This window comes from Aedes albopictus, chromosome 2 (genome assembly GCF_035046485.1).
Source record: "Aedes albopictus strain Foshan chromosome 2, AalbF5, whole genome shotgun sequence".
NCBI lineage: Eukaryota > Metazoa > Arthropoda > Insecta > Diptera > Culicidae > Aedes > Aedes albopictus.
This window is the reverse complement of record NC_085137.1, coordinates 183,044,600-183,067,145: the sequence shown is the minus strand read 5'-3', so window position 1 is coordinate 183,067,145 and position 22,546 is coordinate 183,044,600. Positions and strand designations below refer to the sequence as shown.

The 22,546-nt window shown below is 42.3% G+C and overlaps 1 protein-coding gene across 3 annotated transcripts; it reads left to right on the top strand.

Annotated features, from left to right (window-relative positions):
* The first annotated feature begins 1,032 nt into the window (after positions 1-1,032).
* On the top strand, positions 1,033-18,178 carry LOC115253445 (serine protease inhibitor 28Dc). Of its 3 annotated transcripts, none has more exons than XM_029862270.2 (3): positions 1,033-1,507; positions 15,965-16,441; positions 17,103-18,178. In XM_029862270.2, exons 2-3 carry the CDS (start codon positions 15,990-15,992, stop codon positions 18,034-18,036), a joined length of 1,386 nt encoding a protein of 461 aa, XP_029718130.2. In that variant the 5' UTR covers positions 1,033-1,507; positions 15,965-15,989; the 3' UTR covers positions 18,037-18,178. The 3 variants fall into 3 exon arrangements, with proteins under 3 accessions (XP_029718130.2, XP_029718129.2, XP_029718128.2); XM_029862269.2 differs by lacking the exon at positions 1,033-1,507 and adding an exon at positions 1,516-1,658; XM_029862268.2 differs by lacking the exon at positions 1,033-1,507 and adding an exon at positions 14,418-15,361.
* The last annotated feature ends 4,368 nt before the right edge of the window (positions 18,179-22,546 follow it).

Genomic DNA, 22,546 nt, shown 5'->3' with positions numbered 1-22,546 from the left:
CACATACTAACATCTCCTCCTCCTCTTCTTGGCGTAACGTCCTCACTGGGACAAAGCCTGCTTCTCAGCTTAGTGTTCTATGAGCACTTCCACAGTTATTAACTGAGAGCTTCCTCTGCCAATGACCATTTTGCATGTGTATATCGTGTGGCAGGCACGAAGATACTCTATGCCCAAGAAAGTCAAGGAAATTTCCTTTACGATAAGATCCTGGACCGACCGGGAATCGAACCCGTCACCCTCAGCATGGTCATGCTGAATACCCGTGCGTTTACCGCCCCGGCTATATGGGCCCTAACATACTAACATAAAATGCTCAAAAATCTATCAAATTTGATTCGGTAAAATGATGGCTTGCAGTGAATGGCTTGCAGTGAAAAAAGCCCAAAATTGCATACTTTGCCCTATCAGATGAGGTATAGCTCAAAATTGTGACGTGTTGGAGCAAATCTGAGCCCGGATTCAGATTCAGCGGCCCAAAATCTGTCAGAGACACATAAGTTTGCTCTTGAGACACACCAAAAGTTATTTTTTGTTACGCTGTGTAATGTATTAGCAAAGTGGCCACCTTTGGATTGTAACAACCGTGTATCTCAAATATTTAATTTTGAACATTAGACATCACAGCCCTGGTGAGGTGTATGAATTAAAAAATATTATAATGTGCTCTGTGGCCTGTTCTAATAGAGTTAATAAACTATAGAGGACGAATGTCGCTGCTGTTCCCTTTGTTCTCGTTCGCAAACATCCCGGGTATCTATCTGCCAAACTGCATACTTTTTTGCTTTGACACTTATATCCCTCCCTATCTTCGCCAGCAAGAGATGTTGCGGCGGCGACGCCAGTGACATTCTCCCTCTATAGTTTATTACCTCTATTCCTGTTCTGGATAAACAGCATATAGAATGAAACTAGTTTGTTCTTCATCATCCATTCTACACCATCCTCCCCCGCACGCTGGCTGGCTAGTGCTCTCTTACGAGAGTCCAACCACGCATTCGAGAGCCCGGTTCAGAACTTGTTTACGCTGGGAATGTTCTTCAGTAACCCAAAACAATCCGTTGGAAGCGGAACGAACGTCGTGGACGCGATCATACCTACGCATTCCGGGTACCAAAAGCGAACGTGTGTGAAACTTTCGACTGGACCTGAATGTGTCAAAAGCGATGCCACGCTAGACAAAAGAGGCGGTGTGGTGTACTGTTATTTAAAAATAATTTCGATGAAAGGTAACCGAGGTGGAACCGAGGTCAATGGTTTAGGTTTTAGGTAGTTTCGAGGGACGGACGATGGATGGACGGCACATCTATCTAGGTAGAACTTTTGGGGTGACCGTGAAAAGAGAATAAAATTTACATGTTTATGCGGCGGCGACGACGACAGTCAGTGGCAGATGATCGTTTCCTTTCCGAGTAAACTGGTTTGATGGGGAACAGTGTACGTATAGAGTTTTGGCTTTGAAAGCATTTACTATCAACTTGTGTGACGTGTATCAATCAATAAACCGGTAAGCAGGGAAAACACAACCTTGATGTAGCTGCACATGGCTATACACATTGTTATTCTCCGCGCAATCAGTGAAACACAGTATCAACGAATGTTTTGTGGAATTTTTAAAGCCTTTGCTGGGAGAAACGAATAGTTTCAGCTCAACTTCGGTAAGTTCTGTCAAGTGTGGTATTTTTGTTGACATAGTGAGGTAAATCAAAGTGTATTGAAGTTGTTCGCTTATACCTTTGTAACGGTACGTTTGTAAAGTGTTTTTAATTTGTATAGCTGGGTCAATTATGTACCCGACGATCAAAACGTGATATTGGTTTGATGGATTTAAAAGGCAAAAAATCTGAAAATATCTCCAGTTAGTCTAGTGATTAGGCTAAGGATCGCCAATCCGAAGACGGCGGGTTCTCGATTCCCGTTCCGGCCGAAAAAAAAATCCCGACTCCCTGATCATAGTGTAGGATCATTGTGCTTGCCTCACAATATATAAATTGATGCAATGGCATGCAAAGAAATCCCTTCAATTAATAACTTTGAAATGCTCAAAAAACACTAAGCTGAAGAGAAGCAGGCCAAGTTCCAGTGAGAAATTCGAACCATTAAGAAGAATAAGAAGGAAATAATATCAAAATGTTCCTGGAACATCTGTACAACAGCAAATTGCATATTTTAAGATAAACGAAGAGCTCACTGCTCTTGATAAGATCTCATAATAACCTAATTTGATGTGATAATGGCGATAGGGGCCCATATAGGCGATGCAGTAAGCGCAGGGTATTCAGCAAGAGCTTCAGCATGCTGAGGATGATGAATTAGATTGTCGGTTGGTCCAAGAACTTCTCGTAATGGGAATTCCTTTGACATCCTAGGATATAGTGTTTCTTCGTGCCTGCCACATGATATACACATGCCAAATGGTCATCGGCAGACCCGAATAAAAAATACAGTAGAAAAACCGAATGTTGAATTGTTACAGTACTATTTAGAACCATATTGTTACAATAAACACCACTGTAAAAATAAAAAATACAAAAACAATAAGTTGTAATGTAGACACCCATACAGTGAATTGTAAATAAGATTTTTACAATATACTATACGGGTTGTTAAGTATCGTAACAATATAAAAAAAATATTTTTCTCCATATATATTTTTTTACAAGACCATATATTTTATTGTAAATGAATTGTTCGAAATACTGATACGTGGGCTTTAATATACCGTACATTGTATGGTACACGTATGGTTTCAAACAATAAAATGTACCGTAAATATATTGTTTTTAATTGTAATTTCACTACTGGCTATAAATTTAATCATGGTTTTGGAATGGTTTTCTTTTGTCATGTTGTATTGTTTTACATTAGATAAACCATATAATGTTATATTATCTCGTCATGTTCCTTCGATAATGGCAGTTCTAGCCAAACTAACCTAAACTCGTCTAAGTCTGAGTAGCCTCTGATTGCATTAACAGTTGAAGCTTAGGCTCCCATGTCCCACCAGCCAGATAACTGGGTTTTGCAAACTAAGCATTATTTGTGGCAACACTTTGAGTGGCATGATGGAACTATGCCTAGCGCGCTAAGTGTTATTAGACCACTAATGTAGTTGCATGAAGTGGGTGACGAGGTACATAAGTATCATTACAGCGTGCTTAACCGTTATTGCAATATTCAGGCTCCAGTTTGACTGAACTATGAAATATGTACATAACAACTCATGAGAAAACTGTCAAGTTCGATTCAACTATAAGTTAGGTTAAAAAGCGAAGACGAACTTATATCAGAAGTAGTTTCAGTGTCAACTTTTTCTTTTTCTTTTTTCTTTATTATTACTCATCAACAGACTATGCAAAGTCCCAATGATGTCTAACTTAAATTATAACAAAAACAGTACAATTTAAAACTATCAACCTTATCACAAACAATTAAAATAAAATCGACACGTATCTTACAGATCAAGTATTATTTGAAAAAAAAGTTTTAAAATTGCGATGAAGTGCCTCCCTAGGTAGATGGTAGTCAAATACAGCCGCTACTCTATTGAACAAACGCTGAAGTCCGGTCATGGCGTTGTTCAAGCCATAATTGTTTCGACGGAAAGGAATCCTAAACATAGCATTATTGCGCAGCAGTCGAGGTTGAACATTGATGTCTAGCTGCTCCAGCAAAGCCTGACACTCAATTCTCCCTTGGAAGATATCAGCAACGGTCAATGCTCTACATACGTCCCGTCGAATCCGCAGAGGGTCCAGGTCGATCAATCTGCAGCGATCTTCGTATCTCGGTAGACGAATTGGATCCCTCCAAGGCAACCTACGCAACGCGAAACGGAGAAAGCGCCGTTGTATTTTCTCAATGCGGTCGCTGTCATTGTTGTAGTTCGGGCTCCAGACTGCAGAACAGTATTCTAGTGTTGATCGCACCAAAGCACAATACAGCGACTTGAGGCAATAGATATCGGTAAACTTCTTCGCCGCCTTGAAAACAAAGCCGAGAGTTCGTGATTCACTTTATTCACTTATTCACTTTTTTCGCTTTCATTTCCTTTGCAACAAAAATGTCACGAACATCAACAAAACAAAGCACGGAAAAAATCATAAACTGAATAAATAATTAAAAATGCACGGAAAAAGATTGTTTCGGAATATGTAGAGAATGGTTCAAACGTAAGAAAAACAGTATAATATATTGTTACATAAAGATCGGATGTAAATGTATAGTAGCTACCAATGTGCAAAGCTTTTAGCGAACCATTCCATTACAATACACTATATTGTAGCTGGTACACTGTATGGTACAGGAATGGTTTTCACCAAATACCCTATGGTTAGTTTTTATCCGGGGAGGAAGCACTCATTTTACGCCGAAAACAGTTACATGAGTTCAAGAGTCTCCTCTAAAAATCAGTGATTTTTTAATAACAAGGTTACCCATATCAAATGCTAGCGTTTTTTATGTTAAAAAAAAACATGTATTTTTATAAGCCAAGGAATTATGACAAATGTGTTTTCCAGGGATCATGCACAGACAACATAATACAATTCATAAAGTATGAGATATAGCAGTATGACGTCTTTGACAAAATTGTTGAAAATTTTTGCTATTTTACACAACTTTGTTGAAGACGTCAAACACTTATCTCATTTAATGTTTTGAAAAATAAAACGCTGTGCTTTCTTGGTAAAAAAATCAAGAAAATTCACGAGCCGATATATTTTCAATCGAAAGTCATAGAAGAAACTTGGTCTGCCTCTCTTCAACTTAGTGTTCTTTGAGCACTCACTTCCACAGTTATTATTTGAAGGGCTTTCTTTGTCTGCCATTGCATGAATTTATATTTTGTGAGGCATGCAGAATGATACACTATGCCCAGCGAGTCCAGAAAATTTTCCCGACTGGAACGGGAATCGAACCCGCCGCCCAACTAACATTTATTGTGAATGTAAACGTCAACAAAGCGTCCGCAATACGCCTTGATGCTGATTTACTGTGTTGTACATATGGACGGAAGCTTCTATGTAAGCTATATACCAATGAGTCTGGCGAACTTAATCCACATGTATATGCTGAGCGAGCAGCTTCTATGCCACCAAGTCATAGCTCTTTTCTCGCCTACTATGTAACTACTAACTGAATAACATCTTGCGAAGGCGCTTTTTCAGCCTTTTCGCAGTTGTTAAATAATAGTTATACGGCATCCCCAAATTAATCGATTAAATATAATTATGGTTATGGATACCGTTACGCAATACATGTGGAACTGGAATTATCGCTTTTAAAATTGAATAATTAAAGTACTTGCCGCTACTTGGGGGCTGCAAAACGGTGAGTCGATAAGGAGAGCGTCCAATATTGCTCTGGTCCTCACAAGTTCCTACCTCATGCTTCCACGGGTCAAGCGATGACAAAGACCGCCAGCTAAGAGTTGTGTGCAGTGCAGCGTGGGCACTGTTGTCCTTCTGACTTCAGCTAGATTGAGGAGGTACGATCCGAGCGTCTGTTCACCAAGGAGGTGCGGCTCAAACAGCGTCTGTTCTGGCATCCAGCGGCTGAGTAAGAAACGCTGCACCACGCCCAGCTAGATCCAAAGTGGTAGCCCCATCAGCGTGGTCGTCCCAGTGTTGGTTGGGACGTTAAACAGAACTGGCACGATGGCCCTCCGGCGAGACAGGAGTGTTGACGTAGGCCCAATAAGCCACCCGTAAAAATCCCCATTGCAAATAACATAGGAGAAAATACGACTCGATACAATCGGCAAAGAATAAGGACTACGATTGGAAACTTGGAACATGGAATTGCAAGTCACTAGGTTTCGCAGGATGTGACAGGATAATCTACGACGAACTACATCCCCGCAACTTCGACATCGTGGCGTTGCAGAAACTTTGTTGGACTGTACAGAAAGTGTGGAAAAGCGGGCATCGAGCGGCTACCATCTACCAAAGCTGTGGCACCACCAATGAATTGGGAACAGGATTTATAGTGTTGGGCAAGATGCGACAACGTGTGATCGGGTGGCAGCCGATCAACGCAAGGATGTGCATGTTAAGAGTTAAGGGCCGTTTCTTCAACTACAGCATCATCAACGTCCACTGCCCACACGAAGGGAGACCCGATGACGAGAAAGGAGCGTTCTACGCGCAGTTAGAGCAAACATACGATGGTTGCTCGCCGCGTGACGTGAAAATCGTTGTCGGCGACATGAACGCGCAGGTAGGAAGGGAGGAAATGTACAGACCGGTAATCGGGCGAAACAGCCTGCACGTCGTATCGAATGATAACGGCCAGCGATGCGTAAACTTTGCAGCCTCCCGTGGTATGGTAGTCCGAAGCACCTTCTTCCCCCGCAAAGATATCCACAAAGCCACCTGGAGATCACCCGACCATCAAACAGAAAACCAAATCGACCACGTTCTAATCGACGGTAAATTCTTCTCGGATATAACCAATATCCGCACATACCGCAGTGCGAATATAGATTCTGATCACTACTTAGTAGCTGTATGCATGCGCTCAAAACTTTCGACAGTTATCACCACGCGTCGAAGTCGAACGCCGCGACTCAACATCGAGCAGCTGCGTAACGTAGAAGTGGCTCAAGACTACGCGCAGCAGTTAGCAGTGGCCCTACCAACGGAAGAGCAGCTTGGTGCAGCTACACTTGAAGATGGCTGGATGGATATCCGATCCGCCATAGGTAGTATCTCGGTTACTGCACTAGGCTTCGCGACTCCGAGAAGAATGCAGCATGGGCGAGAATTCTGCAACACCGTACGACAGCGAATGAGGCACGTTACAAACAGGCGCGGAACAGGCAGAACTCAGTCTTCCGGATGAAGAAGCGCCAGCAGGAAGAACGAGATCGCGAAGCGATGGAAGAGCTGTACCGCGCTAAGAACACACGCAAGTTCTACGAGAAGCTGAACCGCTCGCGCAGAGGATTTGTGCCACAAGCCGACATGTGCCGAGATAATCACGGGAATATTCTCACAGCATTACGATGAGCACCTCAATGGCGACGTGCAAGTACCGAAGGTGGCGTGGTAACAGATCTTGGAGTATGTGCACAGGACGAAAGACTTCCGGCCCCTGACCTCCAAGAGATTGAGGAGGAGGTTGGCCGGTTGAAAAACAACAAAGCCGCTGGAGCAGATCAACTACCAAGCGAGCTTCTAAAATACGGTGGAGAAGCACTGGTGAGAGCACTACACTAGATCATTACCAAGATTTGGGAGGAGGAAGTATTAACGGAGGAATGGATGGAAGGTATCTTTTGTCCCATCTACAAAAAGGGCGACAAGTTGGATTGCGGGAACTACCGCGCGATCCCACTACTGAGCGCTGCCTACAAGGTACTCTCTCAAATTCTATGCTGCCGTCTAACACCGATTGCAAGAGAGTTCGTGGGGCAATATCAGGCTGGATTTATGGGTGAAGGCGCTACAACGGATCAGATGTTCGCCATCCGCCAGGTGTTGCAGAAATGCCGCGAATACAACGTGCCCACACATCACTTGTTCATCGATTTCAAATCGGCGTATGATACAATCGATCGAGAACAACTATGGCAGATTATGCACGAATACGGATTCCCGGATAAACTGATACGGTTGATCAAGGCGACGATGGATCGAGTGATGTGCGTAGTTCGAGTATCAAGGACACTCTCGAGTCCCTTCGAATCTCGCAGAGGATTACGACAAGGTGATGGTCTTTTGTGCTTGCTGTTCAACATTGCGTAAGAGGGTGTAATAAGGAGAGCGGGGATAAACATGAGTGGGACGATTTTCACGAAGTCCGTTCAGCTGCTTGGTTTCGCCGATGATATTGATATTATTGCTCGAAAATTTGAGACGATGGCGGAAACGTACATCCGACTAGAGTGAAGCCAGGCGAATCGGATTAGTCATTAATGTGTCGAAGACAAAGTACATGATGACAAAGGGCTCCAGAGAGGAATCAGCGCGCCCGCCACCCCGAATTTATATCGACGGTGATGAAATCGAGGCGGTTGAAGAATTCGTGTACTTGGGCTCACTGGTGACCGCCGACAACGACACCAGCAGAGAAATTCAGAGGCGCATTGTTTCAGGAAATCGTGCTTACTTTGGACTCCGCAGAACTCTACGATCGAATAAAGTTCGCCGTAACACGAAGTTAACCATCTACAAAACGCTGATTAGACCGGTCGTCCTCTATGGGCACGAAACATGGACCCTACGTGCAGATGGAAGACGGGACTTGGAGAAGGCGAATGAACCACGAGCTACATCAGCTGCTGAGAGAACCAACCATCGTCCATACCACGAAAATCGGGAGGCTACGGTGGACGGGTCACGTCATCAGGATGTCGGACAGCAACCCGACTAAAATGGTTCTCGAGAGTCATCCGACCGGTACAAGAAGACGTGGAGCGCAGCGAGCTAGCTGGGTCGACCAAGTGGAGGACGATCTGCGGACCCTACGCAGAGTGCGAAACTGGAGACAAACAGCCATGGACCGAGTGGAATGGAGGCGGCTACTATGTACAGTAGAGTGGGTCATCGTTTATATGGAAAAATGAAAAATTCAATGGTATCCCACCAGATCAAAGCTTTTTTGATCCTATTTCTGGGCCCAAATAAGTGTGCAAAATTTGGGCACGATCTGTGTCTACAATTTGCGCATCGCGTTTGAAGTTTGTATGGTGTTTTACATGGGAAAACACACTTTTTTGCATTTCTCTCATAACAAGCTCGAATTTGTCTAAAACCATGTAACCGATAAAGTGAAAACATAGCCTAGGGTGTCCTGAAAAACTTTGTCGAAGACCGCGAAGTGATCTGATGCTTATGAAAGAAGTTATAGCGTTGGCATTTCTTGGCGGAACAGCATGATTTTGTTGCTATTGTTATTCCTTTACGTGTTAAAACATAAACACATGCATGCGGATCGTTGGTTATAATGTTTTTCACAAGCATAGGATCGCTTTGCGGTCTTCAACAAAGTTTTTCAGAAGATCCTAGGCTATCATTTTACAGTATTGGTTAAAAAGTTTCAGACAAACTTTTTCAACTTAAGACAAACATGTAAAAAAGTATGTTTTCCCATACAAAATCCCATACAAATTTCAATTGCAATGCACAAAGTGTAGACGCAACCGATCGTGCTCAAATTTTGCACAGATACTCAGGACCCGAAACAGAACCAAAAAAACTTTGATCTGAGAAAACGGTTCCGATGACCCACAATAATGCCACCTCGGCCTTAGCCTGATCGGTAAGGTAAGTAAGCCGCTACTTGGAATCGAACTCCCGATCTCCGTATCCACTGGTCCCGATGATGTCCTCGCTGCCACACTGCTATATGTAAATAGCATAGAAAATACCCCGTTTTGTTTTACTCCAGACAAGGCTTCATAATTGTGCCACAAGAAACCTTACCCAACTTCACCTTGCTCCAAAGATGGTTAGAAGGAAAAAGACGACCATACACTCCCCCAAAAGCTTGTGAAACGTCAAACGAAATAATGTTTACATTGAACAAACTGTGTGTTTGCGCCAACAGGTTCTTCGTCACAGCTTCTAGCTGAAAGAGTGTTCTTTTAACAGCTAGGATGCGCTGCTGTGTTGTGTATTTGGCAACATTACAAACCGTACTGTATAAAAGCAGCTGTTGTATTGGCTGGGACTTTTACTCGATTTGCACATCCTCCGGCAAGTCTTCCGACATTGAATTAAAGTGCAAAAAAGGCAGCCCAAATAATTTCACAGCACAGAGATGGATAGCTGTAAAGAATTTGTATAGCAGCTATATATCCTGCTTGAAGTTTGTTTTGATAATAATGTTTACATCCGACAAGTCGTGTTGATACCAACAGTTTCTTTATTACAGCTTCTAGCTGTAATGAAATCGCATAACGGCCTTTAAAGCGCTGCTGGTTTGGGGATTTGCCAGTATAACGAATTGTACTGTATAGTAGCAGCTGTTTTGTAAGTGCGGACTCCTATTCGATTTGATCAAGTTTTCACATCTTCCGGGAAATCTCCCGGAGTTGGAATAGAATGGAATAAAGTCAACCCCAGTGACAAGCAATGGATTTCTGAAAACCGAGTTTGGTAGCTTGTTTTGCATTCGAGTGTAAGCTTATGATTTATATTTGATTAGCTTCCCTTTTATCCAGCGTTGACTGCTTTTATTCGATGGTTACACAACATAAAGCAAATGACTGAAGCTTATAGCGCTGAAAATGTTAGTTGGGTTTCTTTAGAAATTTCTCCTGGGAGTTTCTCCATGGACTCATCCCAGGATTTCTCTAGGAATTCATCTAGAGATTGCTCCGGCAGTTCTTCTAGAGGTCCCTCCCAGAATTCTTCTAAAAACTCCACCAGGAATTCATCTAGAAATTTATCCAGAGATTGCTCGAGGCATTAGTCCAGGAATTTCTTCAGGAGTTCTTGAAGGAAATACTCCAGGGTTTCCTCAAAGGATTTCTCAATGAATTTCTCGAGATACTCCTCCAGCAATTGATACAGGAATGTCTCCAGAAATTTATACAGGGGTTCCTCGAGGCATTCCTTCAGAAGTTCCTCCAGAGATTTCCATAGGGATTCCTTCAGGCATTCCAAGATTCCTTCAGAAATTACTACCGCAATTTCTCCAAGAATTTATCTACAAAATCCTCCAGGGATTCATTAAGAAATTTCCTCAAGAATTCCTCCCAGGGTTTATCCAAGAATTAATCCAATAATTTCTCCTGGGATTCCTGCATGAATTCCTCCTGAGATTTCTCTAGGAATTCTTACAAATATTTTTTCAGGAATCCTCTAGGAAATCCTCAAGGGATTCTTTTAAAAAATTCCCCAAAAATTCTTTCCGGAATTCATTCAAGAACTATTTCAGGTATTGCCCTGACATTCTTCCAGGAATTCATCCAGGCATTTCTACCACGAATTTCACCGGAATTACCCCAGGTATTTCTTCAGGAATACCTCTGGGAATTTATTCAGGAATGGATCCAGGAATTCGTACAGCAATTGCTTCAGGAATTCTTCCAGGAATTCCTCCAGAAATCCTTCCAGGGTTTCCTCCAAGAATTAATCCAGGAATTTCTTCTTCTCGGTTTCCTCTACACATTCCTCCAGGAATTATTTCATGGATTCCTCCAGAAATTCCGCCGATACTTCCTCCAGTAATTCTTCCAGAAAATCCTTCTGAAATTGCTCCTGGAATTTCTCCAGAAATGGCTTTTCAAATTTCTCCTGGAACTCCACCAGAAATTCCTCTCAGAATTCTTCTAGGAATTTCTTGAGAAATTTCTCCATGGATTCCTTCCAGAATTCCTCTACAGATTCTTCCAGGAATTCATTGAAGGATTTTTCAAAGAATTGATTTAGGGATTCCTCCTGGAATTCATCCATGAATAGTTTCAAGGAATTTCCCAAAGATTTCCTATAAATATTTCTCCAGGTATTCCTCCTGGGATTCCGCATGGAAGTTCCTCCAGGAATGCCTTCTGAGGATCCTCCAGAAATTTGTTTCAGGGATTCCTTCAGGGTTCTTTCCAAGAATTCCCCTAGGGATTCATCCAAGAATTTCTGTAGAAATTTCTCTAAGAATTTTTCCAGGAATTCCTTGAGAGGTTTCTTCAGAAATGCCCAAGGAATTCCTTCAGAAATTACTACCGCAATTTCTCCAGGGGCTCCTAAAGAAATTCCCCCAGAAATTCCTCCCGGAGTTTTCCCAGAAATTATTCCAAGAATTCCTCCAGGGGTTCCTGTATGAATTCCTCCTGAGATTCCTCTAGGAATTCTTTCAAGGATTTCTTCGGGAATTCTCTTGGAAATCCTCCAATGATTCCTTCAGAAATTCCCCCAGAAATTTCTTTGTGAATTTATTCAGGAATTATTCCAGGTATTTCTCCAGGATTTCATCCAGGTATTTCTCCAGGGACTCCTCCAGGAATTCCACGAAGATCTACCCCAGATATTTCTTCAGAAATTCCCACAGGAATTTCTTCAGAAATTGATACAGGAATCCCTCCAGGAATTTCTTCGGAAATTCCTACAGCATTCATTCAAAAATTTCTGCAGGAAATGCTTCAGAGATTACTTCAGATATTCTTTCAGGAGATTCTTTAGGAAATTTTATGGGAATTTTTCCAAAGGATTCCTCCGGAAATTCTTGCAGGTTTCCTCCAAGAATTAATCCATGAATTTCAACTCCAAAGATTCCTCTGGAAAGGGCCCATATAGCCGAGGCGGAAAATGCACGGGTATTCAGCATGACCATGCTGAGGGTGACGGTTTCGATTCCCGGTTGGTCCAGGATCCTTTCGTGAAGGAAATTACCTTTACTTCCTTGGGCATAAAGTATCTTCGTGCCTGTCACACGATATACGCATGCAAAACGGTGATTGGCAAAGGAAGCTCTCAGTTAATAACTGCGGAAGTGCTCATAGAACACTAAGCTGAGATGCAGGCTTTGTCCCAATAAGGACGTTACGCCAAGAAGAGAGAGAGATTCCTCTAGAAATCCGTCCATGAGTTATTTCACGGATTCCTTCAGAAATTCCACCAGGAATTACTCCAGGAATATATCAGAAATTACTCCAGGAATATATCAGAAATTCCTTCAGGGATTCCTCTAAGGATTCTTCCGAAATCAGAAATTTCTCTAATGCTCCAGGCATTACTCCAGGAACTTCTCCAGGGATGCCTCCTTCAGAAATTTCTCCATTAACTTCTCCAGGGATTCCGCCAGGAATTTGTCCAGAAAATTCTCCAGGATTTTGTACCAATTTGTACGATAATAAAAAAAAATCCCCTAATGCTCCCGGCATTAGTCCAGGAACTTCTTCAGGGATTCCGCATGGAATTTGTCCAGAAGGTTGTCCAGGATTTCCTCCAGAAATACATCTAGGAATTGCTCCTGTGATATCTCGAAGAATTCCTCCAGAGATTCCTCCAGGAATGCGTCCAGAAATTCCTCCAAGGATTCATCTATTTTTTTTTTCTAGTAATTTCTACAGGGACTGATGCGGATTCTTCAGATTTTTTTTCCTGAAATTCTCGCATAATTGCTCTTTGGATTCCTCCAGGAATTCATCCAGGAATTCCTCCAGGTATACTTTCAGAAATTTCTCCAGGGATTCCTGCAGGTTTTGCTCCGAGAATTCATGTAATGATTTCTTCCGAAATTTCTCTCTGGATTTTTACAAAAATTTATTCAGCGATAAGTTAAAAAATTTCAGTAATCCGTTCATAATCTTAATCACGGACTCACTCTAGAGTTTTTTTAGAATTACTTGTAGATTATTTGAATAATTTGAAGGACTTCTAGAGGAATTCCACCAGCGATTTTTATTGGAATTCTTTTAGATAATTTTAGAGAGACACAGAAGTCAAGAAATTCTCCAAGTAGTCATCCAGGAATTCTTTCACAATTATCTTCGAGAAATCTTTAAGGAATCCAATCATGAATACCTTCAAGATTACCCCTTGCAGCAAAAGCTTTTAAATATATTAAAATTTCATCAATGACCTTTTGAATGTGTGCATTGTTTGATAGACGCACAAATACCCGAAATAAAAGATATTAGTGACCGACTAGAAATCACATCCAGCATGGTTTTATAGAATACACTCGCGTTTACGATTGAGCTACATGGAGCTACTTTTCTCACTAGGAATTCAAAAACTTTTGCTGGAATTCCATTGCAAATTCAACCAGATTTTTTCCCACATGATACTTGAATTCCACCAAGAAGTACTTAACCATATTTTGCAGTAACGCTGCTAGAAAATTCAAAGATTCTTAAAGGTACTCATTAAAGAATTCCTGGAAATTATCATTTAGATTTAATTTCTCAGCGATTCAAAAAAGAAAACTAACAATGCATTGCTACTTATATAATTCTGGTTATATAATGTTTGGAAATCAAAACTAACTAATTACATAGACCATTTTGAACAATGATCTTGTCAAGAGTGACAAGTTGAGAATAGTCTCCAATAACTGTCAATTTGAACACAAATGCCATATAAATGTCTATTATAAATCTATGTTTGTCACCACGACAGTGGTTTTCAGATTTTTTTCTAATTTCCATTTATAAAGTCATGAAAAATTTCTGGGGGGGCCTGGCGGATTCTGGGGGAGGGCCTGATCCCCAGGCCCTCCCTCTAGTTACGCCAATGGGCCCTGCTGACCCCACAAATGGAACTCCATCGTCCATCGGGAGCGAAAGTGGAGGTGAGTCGGCCACACTTAACGCGTGGCGCAGCCCCATCAAAGAAATAAATTAAGTCGACAGAAATTTGACTTGGACACAGGTCAAGGCGATGGTGGACAAATTTCTCCTGGATGGAGATCTTTCAATTCGGCCCTCTGCGCCACCATAGGTGCTCAGGACTGAAAGTACGTCCAACATTCACTGCATCGCGTTTCGGGCGAGTGTATAATTTTGCAATCGTTTAAAATATTCTGACGATAATGTCCATGTCGTCATCCGCATACTGAACAAATTGACCTGATTGCATAAAAAATAATGACCTTTGACCTAATCTCCTTCGCCCCAGCACTACTTGCAATGGTATACGCATGGGTATTCAGTAAGACCAGTATCTGGGTTCGATTACCAGTCGGTTCTAGATTTTTTACGTAGTGCAGATTTACTATCATGGAAAGAATACTAGGCTGAGAAGCAAACTCTTCCTCAGTTGGGACGTAATATCAATACAAATAAGTAGAACATACTTGGAAAAACCCGAAACATAAGCTTTCACAGTTGACTTAATGTGCAATCAGACAAATTAATACACCATCTGTTTAGGGTCACGCCACCAGCACTTCGGTCATTCTTGAAAGCATGCTATTTGTACATAAATGAAACAGGAGCTGCGTTCGTTTGTCATGGATTTTCTTGAGAACGAGTCGATGAATTTAAATAATTTTGTCACTGTTACCTCCATCCAGAGCACCGGCACGTTAATGTGAGAGAGAGACCTTAAGAAATACTGCTAAAGTTGTTAAACCGAGAGAAAGCAATATGTTACATGTATGGGGAACTTTTTATTGCGTGGAAAAAACAACATTTGATGAAACAACCAGCATCAATTTCATTTGAAAATGATTGTTTGAACCATGCAAGCGTTAACCCTAAAAGTACTATCTACGAAATACAGTGGGGATTCCGTAGGATTCATTCGAATCAGCTGTAAAGCTGTTACTGTTAATGAAATAAATGAGTATTTATGATAGAAGCACGCAGTAAATGCAAGGAACAGTGTGTGAAACGACGTGCAATAGTTCAGATCATAGCCACAGCGTCTACATCTACAAGTGCCTAGTAGAAGAGATAAATACCGAGCTCTATGTAAGTCAACATAAATCTAAAAACTCGTTTCATTCAATGCAATAGACCATAGAAACAAGAGTCACAGTGCCACTAGTAATCCCATGCTTCGATTGATTCCATTATTTTTGTTTTCACACGTGCTCACTACTATCAAATAATATATGAAAACGAGATAGAAAATAAACTGCACTTCAGTAATTCATTTTGAGTAGAATAAAATAAAGAGTTCGTACCGTAAATCGGGGTCAAATTGATCACTCGGGTACTACATTGTATGGGGATTAGGGGCATAATGGACTCCCGGGGTGAAATGGACACACCTGTTTTTGTCGAAACCGTTGAATTTTATGTAAAACGTTAAATGCATAAGTGTAAAGGAACAAGTCATTGTTCTACTTTTCAAAAGTACCATTTATATTTGAACAGGCACTGATGTTATCCGAAATGTTGTTTTAAAGCGATCAATTTGACCCCGGATTACGGTACTCCGCTGAACAGTTTAAACCGTCATCCTGAAAAAAAAAAACTTTAAAAATTCTTAGAAAATTTATAAATTTATTATAATTATAATAATTTATAATTTATTTAACAAATTGCTAATCTTCCATTTTTTCTATCCAGTGTCCTTTCAGTTTAATACTTCATCATGAACTATCCATTGCGATGGCTGCTAGTAGCCACGGTAACCCTGCTCATCATTCATCAAGCCCTAGCGCAAAAACGCAAATACTTTACCAAAGAGACTGCCCATGACTTGACCAAAGGCTTCAACGATCTGGCCCGAAACTTATCCGTACAGCTTCAGACCGATACCAGCAAATCGGAAATCACGTCTCCCCTGAGCATCGCGTCCTCACTTCTGCTTCTGATGCGAACCGCTCGAGGAGAGTCCCGGATGGACCTGCTGCGCCTGTTCGGACTCGAAACGAAATATTTGGTAAATGACCCAAAGGTGCCCAGAACTTTCGGTAAGCTGATCAACGAGCTGTTGAACGACCATCGGAATGTTAGCCACATAATGGAGAACACCGCATCCTGGAAGAACGAGAGCAAATGCGAAGTTCCAACCGACTACCACTATGATGATGAGTACGATGAGTAAGTTTATGGAGTTTGATATAGTTTGGCTTTTTTTGGGTGATGATAAATAGCATCTCAAGAGATCTCAAGTAACAAAAAGTTCAGATGCTGTAAATCTGTGTATCCAGAGGAACACAAAAAAACTTGTAGGCAAGAAACCGAAAGCTTCTTAAAAGCATAGCAAAGTTTTTGAGGCAGAGTTATGGCTTATGTGGTCAGAATGATTGATATTTATTGGTGAGCTCGTTCTATGCGAACACAAATAAATAACAATATTTTTTAGTCAAGAGCTTTTGAAAGAATTATCAAGTCAAGTGTCGGCTCAAGCTCTCTAGTTTGTATCAATTATCAAAATGAATCCCTTGGTGAATCCAGACCATGTAACTTTTTGGAGGTACAGAGGTTACCTTGATTTCTAGTATAAAGCAAAGCACGTCACAAACACTTTCCTTCCCTACTCCCATACTTTGTGTCATGGTTCCTTGTGCAATTTCGATTGCTCTGGTAATGTAGCAACTATGAATAGTATGATCTATGCCCAATCATGTTCAATTAAACCACAAAATAAGTTACATTTTTTGGCAAAGAAAGTCAAGCAGTTACAGAACTTTTGGTTACTTGAGAAAACATCTATGCCACTGGTCTCGATCAAATATCACTAAAGTCATTTGATTTGCAGCTTCAACCCCGTCGACATCAACCCGCAGGACCCCGAGCAGCAAAACCAAATAAAACTGGCCAACGCTATATTCGTTCAGGATAAGTTCTACAACAACACCAGGCTGCAAAAGCTTGTCAACCAATACTATCGCAGCTCAGTGGAGGGTCTCGATTTCTTCAACCGGCCAGATCTGGCCACGGATCACATTAACAAATGGACGAACAAACACACCAACGGCCGCATCAAGCAGCTAATATCCGATGAGCTGAGTCCGGATACAACCATGGTTGTGGCCAACGCGTTGTACTTCAAGGCGTTCTGGGAGGATGTTTTTCTGGCAGGAGCAACCAAAATGCGCAAGTTCTTCCCCAACGGAGAGAACGAGGAGTCTGTGGAGGCTGAGATCATGGCTCACGGTGGATGTTTCCCGTACTACCGGTCACAACAGCTGGACGCCAGAATCATGGGATTTCCTTACAAAAACCGAACTTCCACCATGTACGTCATCCTGCCCAATAACTCTTCGCGAACGAAAGTCCAACAACTACTACATATGCTGGATGCTTCCACGTTGGAAGATCTGATCTCTAACATGAAAATGACTACGGCTTCCGTTCTGTTCCCAAAGATGCACCTCACAAGCTCGTTCGATCTAAAGACAGCCCTCCAGAAGTTGGGTATGAAATCACTATTCGATCGGGAACGGAGCAACTTCTCGTTGCTTAACCCCTCGAAACCCAAGGAAAGTCCCACCGTATCCGGAGTGCTGCACAAAGTTGATCTGGCTATCGATGAATCCGGCACCGAGGGAGCCGCTGTGACGGCCACCTTGCTAGATCGCTCAATGCCGACGGTGAACTTCCGCGTTATTGTACCGTTCATACTGGCGATCAGACACGATGCCACCAAGCTGTTGCTTTTCTATGGACCAGTTTATGATCCATCGGCATGAAGTATTTATTACTCAACTCTAATTAAGACTTATTTAGTTTATTATTGTGTGCGCCGAAAGAGTGGCTTACCTCAGAAGTAGACTGTAGAATAAATATTCTCAACATTATAAATCTTCATCTTTGAGGAGTACAAATTCGAAACAGTTGTTTATTTCTTGAAAAGTTCGTGATTCTATTCAAAATCAACAAATGCCCATTGTCTTTATCGCTATTGCAGCCAAAGTCTCGTTTCAAACTATCCTATTAACACTGTGCTTATTATGGGTACCTTTACTTGCATGTATCAGATTTGCTGGCTGGTACGTCGGAACGTACTTGGATATTCTAAAGAGTTCCACAGATGTTCCAGGGGGTTTCCTTGCCTTTCAGGGGCGTTGCAGGAGTTTTCAGGGTGTTTCAAAAGATTTCATGGATGTTCGAGGGGTTTCAAGGTTGTTCCTGTGGATTTCAAGCGTGTTTCAGGAATGTGTAAGGGTTTTAGGAGCGCTCCAGACGGTTTCGGAGATTTTCAAGGGTATTAAGGGTATTTCGAAAGGGTCAAAGACGTTCCAAAATGTTTTAAGCGCTTTCAGAAGAGTAACAGTAGCGTTTCAAAGAGTTCCGGATGGTTTCAGGGACGTCATAGAAGTGTTTTAGGGGTCTCAAGGGGTTACAAGGACGCTCCAGTGCAACTCAGGGCATTCCAGGAACGTCCCCTCAATCCAACATAAATCCTTTCAGAACCTACCTGAAATTCCCTGAAAAGCCATGGGACGCCTCTGGAACATACCTGAAACTCCCCTTGGAAGCTCCTTAGAATCCCTCGAATATCTACGAATTTCTTCTAAAACTCCCATGAAGCTTAAAAATGAATATCTTCATTTGATTTATTTATTTCAACTTCAAATTCACGCCCAATGCACGCCAGATCACGCTCCACCTGATCCACCCCTCTGCGCTCTACGCCTTCTTGTACCAACCGGATGGTTAGCAAACACCAACTTTGGAGGGTTGTTGTCCGACATTCTTGCAACATGCCCTGCCCATCGCATCCTTCCGGCTTTGCCCACTTTCTGGATGCTGGGTTCGCCGTAAAGTGCGGCGAGCTCGTGGTTTATCCTTCTCCGCCACACACCGTTCCCCTGCACACCGCCGAAGATCGTCCTTAGCACCCGTCGCTCGAAAACTCCGAGTGTTTGCAGGTCCTCCTCGAGCATCGTCCATGTCTCGTGTCCGTAGAGAACCACCGGTCTTATTAACGTCTTGTACATGCTACATTTGGTGCGGGGGTGAATCTTTTTTGACCGCTGTTTCTTCTGGAGCCCATAGTAGGCACGACTTCCACTGATGATGCGCCTTCGTATTTCACGGCTCACGTTATTGTCAGCCGTTAGCAAGGAACCGAGGTAGGCGAATTCTTCTACCACTTCGAAAGTATCCCCGTCTATCGTAGCATTGCTGCCAAGGCTGGTCCTGTCTCGCTCAGTCCCACCTACCAGCATGTACTTTGTCTTAGCCGAATTCACCACCACCAGTCCGACCTTTGCTGCTTCGCGTTTCAGGCGTGTGTACAGTTCTGCCACCGTTCCAAATGTTCTAGCAATAATATTCATGTCATCCGTAAAACAGACAAATTGGCCAGATTTCGTGAAGATCGTACCCCGGCTGTTGAGCCCGGCTCGTCGCATCACACCTTCCAGGGCGATGTTGAATAGTAGGCAGGAAAGTCCATCACCTTCTCGTAGTCCCCGTCGAGATTCGAAAGAAACGGGATAGTTCATCCGAAATCCTTACGCTGTTCTGCACACCGTCCATCGTTGCTCTTATCAGTCTGGTAAGCTTCCCGGGAAAGCTGTTCTCGTCCATGATTTTCCATAGCTCTGTGCGGTCGATACTGTCGTATGCCGCTTTGAAGTCGATGAACAGGCGGTGCGTTGGGACATGGTATTCACGGCATTTCTGGAGGATTTACCGTACGGTGAAGATCTGGTCCGTTGTCGACCGGCCGTCGATGAAACTGGCTTGGTAACTTCCCACGAACTCATTTACTTTCGGTGATCTGGGATAGCACTTTGTAGGCGGCATTTAAAATGGTGATCGCTAGAAAGTTCTCACACATTAACTTGTCGCCTTTCTTGTGGATGGGACCGATTATCCCTTCCTTCCACTCCTCCGGTAGCTGTTCGGTTTCCCAGATCTTGACTACTAACTGGTGCAGACAGGTGGCCAACTTTTCCAGGCCCATCTTGATGAGTTCAGCTGCGATACCGTCCTTACCAGCCGCTTTGTTGTTTTTGACCTGGTGGATGGCATCCTTAACTTCCCTCAGCGTGGCAGTTGGTTCGTTCCCGTCCTCTGCTGCACCAACATAGTCATTTCCTCCGCTGCCTTGGTCCTCCGTGCCTACATTCTCTTCGCCATTCAGGTGCTCGTCGAAGTGCTGCTTCCACCTTTCGATCACCTTACGTTTGTCCGTCAGGAGGCTCCCGTCCTTATCCCTGCAGATTTCGGCTTGCGACACGTAGCCTTTGCGGGATGCGTTGAACTTCTGGTAGAACATACGTGTTTCTTGTGAATGGCACAGCAGATCTATTTCTTCGCACTCCGCTTCTTCCAGGTGGCGCTTTTTCTCCCGGAAAAGACGGGTTTGCTGCTTCCGCTTCTGTCTGTATCGCTCCACATTCTGTCGGGTTCCATGCTGCAGCATTTTCGCCCGCGCTGCATCCTTCTTCTCCAGAACCACTCTGCACTCTTCGTCGAACCAATCGTTTCGTCGACTCCGTTTTACGTACCCGATAGTGCTCTCGGCTGCGTTGTTGATGGCTGTTTTGACTGTACTGCAGCAGTCCTCTAGAGGGGCCACATCGAGCACACCCTCGTCAGGCAACGCTGCCTCGAGATTCTGCGCGTATGCGGTGGCGACATCCGGTTGCTCCAGTCTTCCTAGCTAGATCGTACCGGGGCGGCCGCCGGTACTGTACATTTAATAACGGAGAGTTTTGGGCGCAGTTTAACCATCACCAGGTAGTGATCAGAGTCGATATTAGCGCCACGATAGGTCCTGACGTCGATAATGTCGGAGAAGTGCCGTCCATCAATCAGAACGTGGTCGATTTGCGATTCCGTTTGTTGTGGTGAACCCCCTGCATTCAAGAAGCTATCCATTGATTTCTTTAGGAACTTCAGGATTCCTGTAGGAGTCCAGGGATGTTTCGAGAGTGTTATTTTAGAAATTCCTTCAAGGATTTTTTCAACAAATTTGTCAAGGGATTCCTTTAAAAATTCCCCCTGGAATGCCCTAACACTTTGAAGCCGGATTTTTTTACTACAGAGTTTTTTTTTTTCAACGTATTTCTGTGGTTTCGGTACTCAACAGAAAAACAAGGATAGAATATGGTGCAGAATATTGATTCTGGATATCCCAGGTCATCCAAGCTATTCTTGAGTTTAGATCGTAAAGTCTACGGGTGTAACAGTAACTACGATCATTATACAAAGCTACAATTTGTATTCTATTATGTCCAGTAAGTCTTCAGAAAGTTCAATAGACAGTATTATATCAGTCAGGATTTCCTAAGTCATACAAACTGTTCTTGAATTAGATCCTGAAGGTTATGGGTGTAACGGTAACTTCTTTCATTATACAAAGCTACGATTTGTATTCTATCATGTCTAGTAAGTCTTTTGAAAGTTTAATTGACAGTATCAGATCTATTGGGATATCCTAGGTCATCCAAGCTGTTCTTGAGTTTAGATCCTAAAGTCTACGGGTGTAACAGTAACTTCTTTCATTATACAAAGCTACGATTTGTATTCAATCATGTCCAGTAAGTCTTCTGAAAGTTCAATAAATAATATCAGATCAATCGGCATTGGCGTATCTAGGATTTTTTCCTAGGGGGTGCCTTGGGGGTGCCAGTTTCAGTGGCTTCCAGGTTGTTTTGCTTTTTTTTTTTGTAAAAGGAAATACCGATTCACCCTTAATTTCTGTCATAAAATAATGATATATGTAGGGTGACAATGGGTATTATCGGCAGGTTTGTTCTCTTCGTCATATAAGGTTTTTGTTGACCAAATTTGGTCGTATAATTCAGCAAGGTTGGGAAGGATTTGAGGCCAACTCTGAGTTCAACAGCTTTCATTTAAGTCTTCTTTTGCGATTTTTTGAACTTTCATTATCTATGCTATTCGGTATTTTTTCGCGAATTCTTTCAAAAACTTCTTTTATAATCCGCTTCTATAATTTTAATGAAAATGATTTAGCCAATTTCTTCTAGATTAGTTCAGTAATTATGTAAGGAATTCCTGCAGCAGTTCCGATTGGAATAACTTTTGGCAATTCCGATGTGACTTGCCTTGAAAATTTATTTAGGAATTTCATCAGCAATTCCTTTGGAAATTGGAAAACTTCGATTATTACCTTTGAAACTTTTTCGGTAATTCCTTTGGAATTTTTTTCAGTAAAATTCTTTAAGATTTCCTTCGAGAATTTATTTGAAATTTTTTTTTCTAAATTTTATTCAGAAAATC